Source organism: Gekko japonicus, unplaced genomic scaffold, assembly GCF_001447785.1.
Source record: "Gekko japonicus isolate JY-2015 unplaced genomic scaffold, Gekko_japonicus_V1.1 scaffold1531, whole genome shotgun sequence".
In the NCBI taxonomy this organism is placed as follows: Eukaryota; Metazoa; Chordata; class Lepidosauria; order Squamata; family Gekkonidae; genus Gekko; species Gekko japonicus.
This window is the reverse complement of record NW_015164717.1, coordinates 111,366-122,794: the sequence shown is the minus strand read 5'-3', so window position 1 is coordinate 122,794 and position 11,429 is coordinate 111,366. Positions and strand designations below refer to the sequence as shown.

Sequence of the window (11,429 nt, the reverse complement as noted above, 5' to 3'; positions counted from 1 at the left end):
AAGAAGAAGAAGAAGAAGAAGAAGAAGAAGAAGAAGAAGAAGAAGAAGAAGAAGAAGAAGAAGAAGAAGAAGAAGAAGAAGAAGAAGAAGAAGAAGAAGAAGGATTTATGCCTCGCCCTTCACTTGGAGTCTCAGAGCGGCTTACAAACTCCTTTCCCTTCCCCTCCCCACAACAGGCACCCTGTGAGGTGGGTGGGGCTGAGAGAACTCTGACACAAACTGCTCTTTTTCAAGGACAGCTGTGCCAGAGCTTGTGACTGACCCAAGGTCACATCAGCAGGTGGAAGTGGAGGAGTGGGGAATCAAACCCGGTTCTCCCAGATTAGAGTCCGCGCACTTAACCACTACACCAAACTGGAAAAAGAAATTTATAGGATTCATGTGTAGTCTTGACGATTGGATGTATGTGTATGAGATTGACTTATATGATAAAATCCTAATAAATATATTGCATAAAAAAAAGAAAAAAAGAAAAATTCCTTTCTATTGTGACTGTTTTATCCTCTTGCAAATTTTTATTTCCCTTATGAGGGTATTTATATTCCTTCAAGGTTTATCAAGGTTCCTGTTGTTCTTTTAAAATATAAAATGGAGGTTTATTAGGTATCTCAGCTGTCTGGTCCTGTAGCATTTGAATGTTTAATATGTTTCTCTCTTTTTCAGAGTACTCAGGAACTGTAACTCATGTTCCTTACCTTCCAGTCTATAGGCAGCTTTTTATTGCTTACTCTGCTTAAGCATCTGTGGACATTTTACTTCAGATCAGTTTTGTGTTATGCGTTTTCAGTTTTGTATTGTGCTAATATTAGGCCATGGAATGTTTTGGGGAGTGTGTGGAACTAGGAGAGGGAGGGGAATGATCCTTTATGCAAATAATGAAAGGATGAGAACAAGGCAAAGATCTAGAGTTGCCAGTTCTGAGTTGGAAAATACCTGGAGATTAGGGGGGTGGCAGGTTTGGGTAGGGGTGGGACCTAAGTGGGATATAATGCCATACAGTCCACCCTCCAAAGCAGGCATTTTCTGCAGGGGAACTGATCTTGGTGACACCTGAAGGTTGGCAATCTTAGAAGGATTAGATTTTGGGTTAAGAAACTAGATGCTTACAGGCTGATGCAACAATGCCAAGTTTCCAAGAGAATGTACAAAACCAGACTAACTATGAGGAAAGACAGAAAGTGAGACAGAGAAGTAAGGGTTGGACGTTGGGATGCCAGAAAAAGCAGTAGCAAAGATGGGGGAATGCAGAGTGCAAAATTCTAGGGATTTGGGAGGGGAGAGAAAAATTGTGACAATCCTGCCCATTGTATTAGATGCTATTGAGGCAGAAGAGAGGGGGAAGCATCTGACTGGTGACTATTAGGAATGGAGAATGGGAGCACTGACTCTTGGACATATGAAGTTTTGGCTGTGAAATGTACAGCCTGAGCTCAAGATCAACCATGCACACAATGTCCTCTGTGTTGGAATTGCACTGCCTCAGATGGCACATCTTTTGCAGCTTTGGCTGTCCCAGAAAGTCTTTTGTGTTCTCCTTGATCAATTCCCAGACCAATTCCCTTTGAGTTCATTCAGGGATCACATTTCACATTGACCATCAGCTTTCCAGGTGCTGCGATGTTCTCGGTACTGCAAAACCTGGTGATACTATTGAGCTTTCAGCTTTGTTTGTAATTGATGGTATTTATATGAGTGCTGAATTGATTGTTTTATGCTTTTCTGCCTACATAGTAGATGTCAATTCTGATCAATTTGCCCCATTTATATATGCCAAAGATAAAACTTGCCTTTCCAGCGCAGTTTATTTTCGCCACAGCAGCTTCTCCATCGCTAATCTACATTCTAAGGACTGATCAGAGACACTTACAGAGCAGCTCTGCTTGAACTGCACCACTTTAGAATGAAGGTGGAATAATCATGTGACTGATTGCTTCCCTATGATAAAAACTCCCTGCTTGTAGAAAGCTAAGCTTGTAGAGGAGGAAGGTCCTGGACTATCTTTTTTTCTATAACATTACTAGTTTGCCATATGCAAGGAAGTTTCTTTTTAATTACTCTCAAAGAAAATTCCAGAAAGTAAATTAACAGCATGTTTTTTGAATATGTCTTTTGTGCATTGATTTCATTGGCTGACAATCTTTTTATAGCCTGGGTAACACCTGTTTAGTTTGCCTGACCAGCATGCATGAAATGGGGGACCCATCTTAAAAGCCCTCAGTTGCACTGTTTGGCTCTGGAGCAAAGCGAGGGGGAAGGAGGGACTGCAGGCTTCCCTCCTGTGCTGTTTCTACTGACAAAAGTGTTGCAGGAGGGAAGCCTGAAGCCCTTCCTCCACCCTTGCTGTGCTCTAGAGCCAAATGCTGCAACTGAGAGCTTTTAAGGTGAATTCCGCAGTCCACATGTGTGGCTGCAATTTGGGTCGGGTACCCACAACCTGACTTATGTCACATGTAGCACCAGTTCAGAAGATTTGCTTGCAGAGTTGGCCACAAAGTGTATCTTCATCTGTCCATCTGAAACACACACACTTAAAAGAGCATCTGCCTATGACAGTCGCATGTAGCTGGAAGTTTCTCAGTTTTAACTCTACAATTTAGACTATACCAACTGGTTGCTCCAACTACTCTAGTCAGGGCCAATGAGACAACATGGGCTCCCAGACAAAAATGTCTTCAGGCATCCCTGTTACACCAATCAGATGCAACCTAAGCATCATATGAAAACAAATCCTCAGTGAAACCCCCAGAATAAGCAGAGCCTCATAATTTTGTCCCCCTAATCTTTCCTTGACAGTCCTGACTCTTTTTTGGAAAGGATAGAACCCATATGGTTTAAGGGGAATCTGGCATGCTGATTCAGCCTGGTTGACTATTACTCTACCCTGAGGATTGTTTGCAGTTATTAAACAACAGCCAGCATATTCAAGCTTTCATCACTTGGTTACTCAGATGTTCTTTGAACCTTGAAAGGGTAGTAACTAGCAATGAGAAGAACTCTTACAAATGATGAAAATATCCCATATGAATGGTGGATTGCTTGAATCTAGTGTTGTTATGGTGAGCGGAATTTCTTGTTCCAAAGTTCCAAAACTTGATTAGCTATAGCTATTTATTTGTTGTCTTTTTTCTCTTTTAAAACAGGGATTTCTCTTCCATTTTTCTTTGAAGAGAAATTAATACACCCTTTGTAACTTCAGTTCTTACAGTTGTTTTATGTTACACTAGCAGTAAAGCCCCTTTTTGAAAGCAATTCAACGAGCTCTAGAAAGATGTGATGTGTAACAAATGCATAGGCTGGAAGGAGGTAAAGTAAATATTAGCAGTCTGTAAGTGAAAGATACAAATGTGGAAGTAAAGTCTCACATACCTTATGTTACACAATAGCGGTGTCAAAGGTCACACAATGTGGGCCAGAAAATGTTGCACACAGGGGTCTGTGGAGTAGTGTCAACAACTGGGCAGTCTGCTAAGTCATTTTATGTTGGATTTCTATGTCATTCAATGTGGCTGTGGTCGCACTGTCTACCCTGTTAGAGCAGAGGTCTCAAGGGAAGGTGGGTTGAAAGTGAGTGGTAGTGATGAAAGTCTCAGTAGGTTACGTGGGAATGAGAAGGAGGCGTCTTTGGAAATGAGTGTTGTGAAATGTCTATAGTTTTGAAAGTTGTCATTTATGGTAGAGAAGTGTGGCTGAGGAATGTTTTCCAGCAAGATAGTTTAGGGCTGGATAGTTTCAGGGTAACAGGTAGGCCGGCCGCAGCCCTCCCACCCCCCCAGGGAGGCCCTGCTGGTCCAGGTAGGCTGGCTGCGGCCCTCCCATGCCCCCAGACAGGCCCCGCTGGCCCAGGGAGGCCAGCCACGACCCTCAACCCTTCCAGACAGGCCCTGCCAGTCCGGGTAGGCCAGCTGCAGCCATCCCCCCCCCGGGGGCAGGCCCCCCCAGCCCAGGTAGGCTGGCCGTGGCCCTCCCACCCCCCCAGACAGGCCCCTACACAGAGGGGACATGGGTGAGAGACACTTAGGAGGAAAGAAACTAATCAATACTTATTGAAACAAAAAGCCTCTCTAGGAAGTCATAATCCCTCACTTCAACACTTTACTTAACTGGAAAACACAGCAAGTCTCTGTGTCAACTGATTTAATTAATATGCTTTAATTGATTTAATAGATTATTATTGTTGTATTATATATTGTCATCACCCACATCTGGTCCAGACTGTGTTAAGAGAAATGTAGGTTATATAAATATTCTAGCAAATAAATAAATTGCTACAGGAAAGCATAAACTCTGATTTCTAGTCAAGCAAAAGGTTAAAATGAGTATTTATAGATTCCTAGAGAGACCACCAGCTCTTGCTGAAGTTCGGAGATTATAGCAATCTGGACCCCAAGGAATTTTGTATCTGTAGTCCTGCCCCTCAGCAGCCCAGGCCTTTCCCTTCCCATAAAGCTGGCAGCACACAGATTTGTTAATATAAGTCATTTGATCATAAGATTGTGCAAATGTCTATTGACTAATATTTCTCTTCGTTTGCAGGTCACAATTCTCATAAGTTTGGCTCTTGCGTTCCTCGCCTGCATAGTGTTTCTTGTGGTATACAAAGCGTTTACCTATGACCACAGTTGCCCAGATGGATTTGTTTATAAGGTAAGAGATCTGAGTCTCTGTTAATGTTAGAATCTAATTGACTGCATGGCTACAATTTAGTCCTGCATTTTCCCTTCAGGATCAGAGGCATCATTTGTCAAGAACATGCTGAAAAGTGGTTAGTGTTTTAGGAAACAGGGGCTTGCAGCACCATCTGTCAGCCACAATTATTTCCAACTCCATAGGTTTAAATCTGCATGAAGACCCCCAACTATTCCCATGTGTTTCTTTATAAATGAGCTCACATAAACTGGCCCTTTGAGTTGGCTCACCATAGATATGAGCCACTCAAATGTTTTGAGACTGACACTAATGCTTAGTGAATGTTGGTTTTCTGATCAGTTTCCATAGATACTGAATCTTTGCTTACAGGGAGAGAAAGGGAGAGTATCTGCACATTCTTCTCAAGTATTGGTTTTGAGGGTGAAGAAATATGTAATATATAAAACATAAGGGTAGTGGTTACCATATGATTTCAGAGAGAGAGAGAGAGAGAGAGAGAATAAAGCTAATACATTTTGTTAAATCAACCTGAACATGAATAACAAACTTCAGATCATCACAGCAGAGGATAAAACTCTGTGTGTGTTTGTGGAGTCTAGGAAACTATAAGTATGGGCAGAGCCTACATAATTACCTGCCCAGAAAGCTTCATGGTTGATGAGAAACTTCTGTGTATAACATATCCTAACAGAACTTTATCTTTTTGATAAATGTAGTAGGCTTGTCTTGAAACAAGAGACTTTTAGAGGTGAAAGGTTATTTATACTATAAACTTAATATCCACTTCTTATATTAATTTGGTATATATGAACATAAGAGAAGCTATGTTGGATTAGGCCAGTGGCCCATCCAATCCAACACTGTGCCACACAGTGGCCAAAACCCAAGTGCCATCTGGAAGTCCACCAGTGGGGCCAGAACTCCAGAAGCCCTCCTACATATTTTGAGTGTTTAATTTGTAAAGACCATCATAATTTAATTCAGAATTTATTAGCAGCTGCCAAGATTATGGTGGCTTCCAAATGTGGCTGCATTGTAGTACACTCAGTATAGGTCAGGTGGTGTTGTTCTACGTATTTCCCACTTACTGTGATTGCCACTCACTGGTCCTCCCTTTCCTTTATCATCAGCATAAGCGGTGCATCCCAGCCTCTCTGGACGCCTACTATTCAGCTCAGGATTCCAACTCCAGGGGAAGATTCTACACCGTCATTAGCCATTACAGCATGGCTAAGCAAACCAGCTCACGGTCCGTCTCTCCCTGGCTTTCTTCGGGATCAGTAAATCATGAAGCCAAGGCTACCAAGACAGAAGGCCATTAAAGCAGTGTGGTGGCCAGGGGATGGGGGAGGGGGAAAGGGGAAAGGGGAAAAGAACACCATGTTTCTAAAGCATTGCTCTAGTTCAGAGAGGGCGCCGTGCTTCTAGTGCAACAAGAATATAACTCCAAGTGCAGGTGTCATCTTAATGGATCTTTCTTTCTCTTGCTCTCTTTCTCTTCTTCTCTCTTTGGTGCATTGTTCTTGTTGATTTGTAACTAAGTCACGATCTTGTACAAAGGCATGTTAGGTGTTGACTATATCTTACAATGTACAAATATTTTTAAAATCATTGCTTACTATTTGTTAGAAAAATAAAAATTTAAAAAACAAAAAAGCAAAGGCAGACAACACTGACAAGGAAGCAGTATAGCAAACAAAATTATTCATGCCTTATATGGCTAAGGAGACAGAGCCCTGAAATGGGGGGGGGGGGGGGGAACCACATGTGATAGGATTTGTTCATCAGAATATGGTATGAGAAGGAATCTGTAACAACTCATATAGGTTGAAGGGCACTATATCATGGCACAGCTCCAGAATCAAATAGTTCTTAGGTGTGTGCATATGCAGTCCGACTTGAAAGCTCCCCAAATGCTCTGATGAAACTGGAGCTGTGCTTATCACAAAAGCAAATGGGAAAGTTCTTGTACCCAAGGAAGCTCATCAGTTCACTGGAGTCCCTGCACATGCAAGGAACCATCAAAACCACACCACTACTTTGTATGTGTGCTATTTCTCATAGAAAGAAATACTGGCTGTTGCTTATTTGAATATGTGAATTCATGAATACAGTACTTACATATTTTGATGTTACCTATCAGCTACCAATTGCAATTAAAATTTGAACAACAAACCTATCCTAAAACAAAACCCCTGTAGAGGGGGTGCCAAAGCCCAGTAGGGTCAAACTGAAAGGCAACTATATCCTATCCAGAAGCCCACACTAAGAAAGAAAGTGTCTAAGGTTTAGACATCTATAAGCTCAGATTTCAGCATGAATTTCTAAACATTAAATAAGACAAGCAAGATGAAATAAATAATATCAAGTTTCTGCCCCAGAGACCTAATTCTTATTAGTGTTTGGCAATATTTGGAAGGATATTAGCCAGTTAAATAAGTGTATTATGTCAGAAGTTTACAAAAAAGTTAATATGGTCCAGAGATGTGCTTTGCCAGATTTGCATAAACAACCAGGATTTCCTAGGAGTTCCTCACCCTACTGGATCTCTTACCTCTTTTTGTTATTCTTTTTTAAAAAATAATAATCTGTGGGTCAGTGTGTAGAAGAAACAGGCAGATAAATCCCATATACATTTGTGTACACAACCTGTGATATTCACTCTGCTGTCATGGATAGATTTTTCAGGATGAATTTTCCACCCACTCCAGGTTCATTTCCCCCATGAACTGTAAAGGCAAAATCTACATACCACACTATGTGGCTGGGAAAGAGCTATAGGGCCATTTTACAAAGGGCATTTGATCTCCAGAAATAATCTGCATGCAAGTGGGGAACCATTCAAAATGTCCCTTGTGAAGTAAGGTGAAAATATTTATTTTCCTGTGAGTACTCAGATACTTGAATGCTAGATCTGAATGATGTTTTAATTTTAAAAACATAGAGCAGCCAGTTACCAAAAACCAGGCATACTGGGTTTGTGATTTGTAGGGCACTGAAGTATTATTGATCTCCATTTGCAAAAATGCACTCCATTTGCAAAAATGCACTCCATGCCCATCTCAGCCACCAATGGACTGCTCAAAGTCAACTCATGGTGGAACAATGCCCATGTGAGTTGGTACATAGGCTCAATTTGCATGTTATATTTGCAGCATGGTTACTGATACCTTTAGGTTGGATCCCACACTGCATCAACATGTTGGAAGATTTCATACCACAGATCACATGAGCATTTGCTCGTCAGTATCCGGAATGGAATTGCAGTGCTAGTACAGAAAACTGCTGGGAATTACTGTCCAGTTAAGTACCAGTCTTGGGATTCTGGTATTCAGATAGTAAGTTCTCAATCAGATTTGCTGGCTGCCTTCATGAAATTTTCTTGGGAGTCTGGAATTTAAAAAATAACAACAACCTGAGATGACGTAATTCACCAAACAGATCAAGAGTCTATGAACTGGAACTGCACCAAGTGCAATGAAGCTTTGAAAATGTTACCTTAAGTTGTGTCTGATTGGTAATGTATTGTGATCTACAGGAACATATTATTTGCTTGGGTGAATGGTACATTTAAAAATTCTTGCTTTGGTTTGTGTCAGTTTCACCATAGTTTTCAGGAATCACAGGAAACAAACCAAACATGACTGTCATCCAAGTCTTATGTTTATTAATGGGATTTTCTGGGGAATGATTGATAGGAATAGCATTTGGCTGATTTTGCCCAAATTAAATTAAAAAACTGTATTGATTTGAATTCAAAGTAGAAGAACTAGGCAAAATTGAACTGGATTGAAGCCAGTCAATTTATTTATTTATTCCATGCATAGGTCTCCTTTCTGGCAGAGACTCAGTTGAGCTAGGTCCAATGGATGGTGAGGATCTTAAAAATGTGAATTCCAAAGTCAGTTGTCTGATTTAAAGCAAATATTTATGTTTGACTTGCAAAGAAAGGCCCATTGAGCTAGAGATTGATTCAACAGGAGTCATGATAAATGGTTGTATAATGTAGCCAAAACTGTAGTGCCAAATCTCATTGTCTGACTTTCAATCCCTGTCTCTACCCTTCCCATGTCATTCTTCACCTGTAAATTCATTTCTCACCAGAAATGTACAAATACATGGAGACAATAACAACAACAATGATGTCTAGATCAACCACTGGACAATTTATAATTTTGTGGTGTATTTTATGTCAGTAGGTAGCAGAGACTGAAGTATTTTTGGTGTAGTTCTTGACCTTTTCTGACAGGACAAATAAAGCTAGATGTGTCTGAGCGTCTCTGCTATTGTGGTACGTTTGTTTCCTTTCATTCTCTGGAAAGAAGTTGCGAAAAAGAAATGATGTGTGGGGGGAATGAACATGCTTCAAATCATAAAACATTGACCCCCTACACAACTACTTCAGTTGGTATACAGGAGTACAATGCATACATAGATCTTTCATACATGCGAATGCATGCATGGATCTTAGTGGGGTCAAAAGTTTGAGAGAATTTAGTAGTTAGTGAGTCAAATGTTGCAATTCCAATACACTTACACACATTTAACTTAGTATTTGATTGTGGTACATTATGTTTGGCAACTTTATCAGGTAATATTTATTTAGAATATTTTAGGCTGCCTTTTCCCCACATATGTGATCAAAAGTTAAATTAAAATATAATACAATCAGAGAAAGTCTTCATGAAACAAATTATCAGAAGGGAATGAGACAAGCAAGTGTGGTCTCCTATTCAGTTTGAAGGCCTTCAAGAAGAGAAAGTCTTCTGTTTGGTCTAGAAGGCCTGCTGGAATGATGCTGCTCTCATCTCCTTGGAAGAAAATTCCACAACTTGAGGCTTCCAGCTCTCCTAAGCTCAGCCAAGATTGGTTCTGGCAGGCATGCATACTTCAGAGATATAGAAAATGTCTGACATACCCACAAAACTCTGATTGGGTTAATATCTACATTAAGAAATTTTTTCAGAGTAACCCATCATTAACTAAGGGCAAGTACATTATGTTGGATGAACATGTAATCTGTAGTTCAAATCCTGTTTACAGTAAAATAACTAGAAATGGTCAACAAAGCATTTCCTCCTAGCCTGTACTGCATCACTGAATTTTTCCTCAAAATAAGTATTTTTATTTATGATGGCTTGCATTTGGTCAGCCATTACACTGTTGGTTGACTATATATAAGTGAATAAATTAACAAACAAACACGGTTTTGGGCAACAGTCTAATTTAAAATATTTATACACCACCTTTCCAAATTTGTTTGAGTTGGTTTCCAGCAAAATTCATAAAACTGTAGTGTACTATAAAACAGGACAGATATAAAATAGTATAAAACAAGCAACATAATCAGCATAAAACCATTATAATATGATCAGTGGTACTGTCAATTTATCTATGCAAAGAGCAAATTTGAAGAGTCTTAAAATTTTTATCTGCGAACACCAGTGAAAGAGGACCAACCTACAAATTAGCAGTTTACTAAAAACTTAGGTAAATCGGAAAGCTTTGGCCTAGTGAAGGAAGTGAGTAGATTTGGTGCCAGGCAGGTAGTTGAAGGAAGGCACTTCACACATGAGACACTACGATGGCTCCAAATATATTTTGACTTTATTCTACATAATAGAACATAATGATATCAGTTCTATGAGGAAAGATATGCAGTGACTGATTTTTTTAAAAAAACCTGCCCGTTTTCAAGCACTGCATGTAGCTTTTAAATATGCCTGGATTACTTCCTTTTCTAAATTATTTAGAAAGAAGCACTTTCATTGTGTTTGGGAGTCAATCACTCCTAGGGATTTGTTCTCCAGAAGTCTTCCTCATGTTGATTGTTAAACAAAGTGTGGGGGCCTGATTCAGGCTCGGATTTTAAAAATTCTTGTCAGCTGGGTAATTTTGAAAGATAAAGTGGTGCTGAGTGGATCTGGTATTGGTGTTTTTTTAGTCTTCTGAGAAGAAAGGGGAGACTGGCAGCCTCCAAGTGGAAAAAAATAACATTAGTTCAAATGTTCCTTTAGAACCAAATTGAGACATGCTGCAAGGAGATGAAAAACATGATAGTCATTATATTAATAAACATGGGGATTAATTTTTGATGATGTGCTAGCTGAAGAGACACTGTCACTTGAACTGGGTGCTATTAACTAGTGGCAGGGAAATCCCATCAACACAGTCTCTTGCCAGATTATTTCCTTCTTCATCTGTCCCATGGTACTGTGGGTGGGGCTGACTCACACTGGGAAATCTGATCTAAATGGATTTCAGAACCATCCCTAAATATATTCACTACCATGGCACTGACAGGAACAGTTATCTTAATCTTTGAAAACTATCATGCACAATTTGAATTCTGCCATTTTCTTTTGTTAGCTGAGACTGAAACTATGGACAAGAATAAAACTGAGACACCTGATTTTTATTTTCATCAATTTAAGAATTAAATTACTGTTCCACTTTGGGTCACCCAGTGTGGAATGCAATGTAAAGCATGAAACTCAGTAATTACAGTGTAATAGATTCTCAGGTTTGACCCACACATTTCCTTTAGACACATAGGTACAACTGATGAATTTCTTAGAATAAAATATCCTTGGACTTAAGATTCTCTGTTTTCACTTCTTGGAACACTCATGAAACATAATTACAAGTATGAAATAATGGTTAGGATCATGACAGCGCTTTATCAAGTTACCATAGTGTTGGAATTCATTGCATTTGTCTCTCACCCTCCAAAACTGAAGGACAGTATTTTCTGCATGTTAAATGCACAATGATTCTGTAAA

General features: G+C 39.8%; 1 protein-coding gene across 1 annotated transcript in view; it reads left to right on the top strand.

Annotated features, from left to right (window-relative positions):
* The window catches only part of LOC107109002 (neuron-specific protein family member 2-like), a 108,463-nt gene extending 102,494 nt beyond the window's left edge, over positions 1-5,969 (top strand). The window contains exons 4-5 of the mRNA XM_015409570.1: positions 4,534-4,644; positions 5,778-5,969. Of these exons, the coding sequence (XP_015265056.1) occupies positions 4,534-4,644; positions 5,778-5,969 (303 nt within the window). The remainder of the gene's footprint in view (positions 1-4,533; positions 4,645-5,777) is intronic.
* The last annotated feature ends 5,460 nt before the right edge of the window (positions 5,970-11,429 follow it).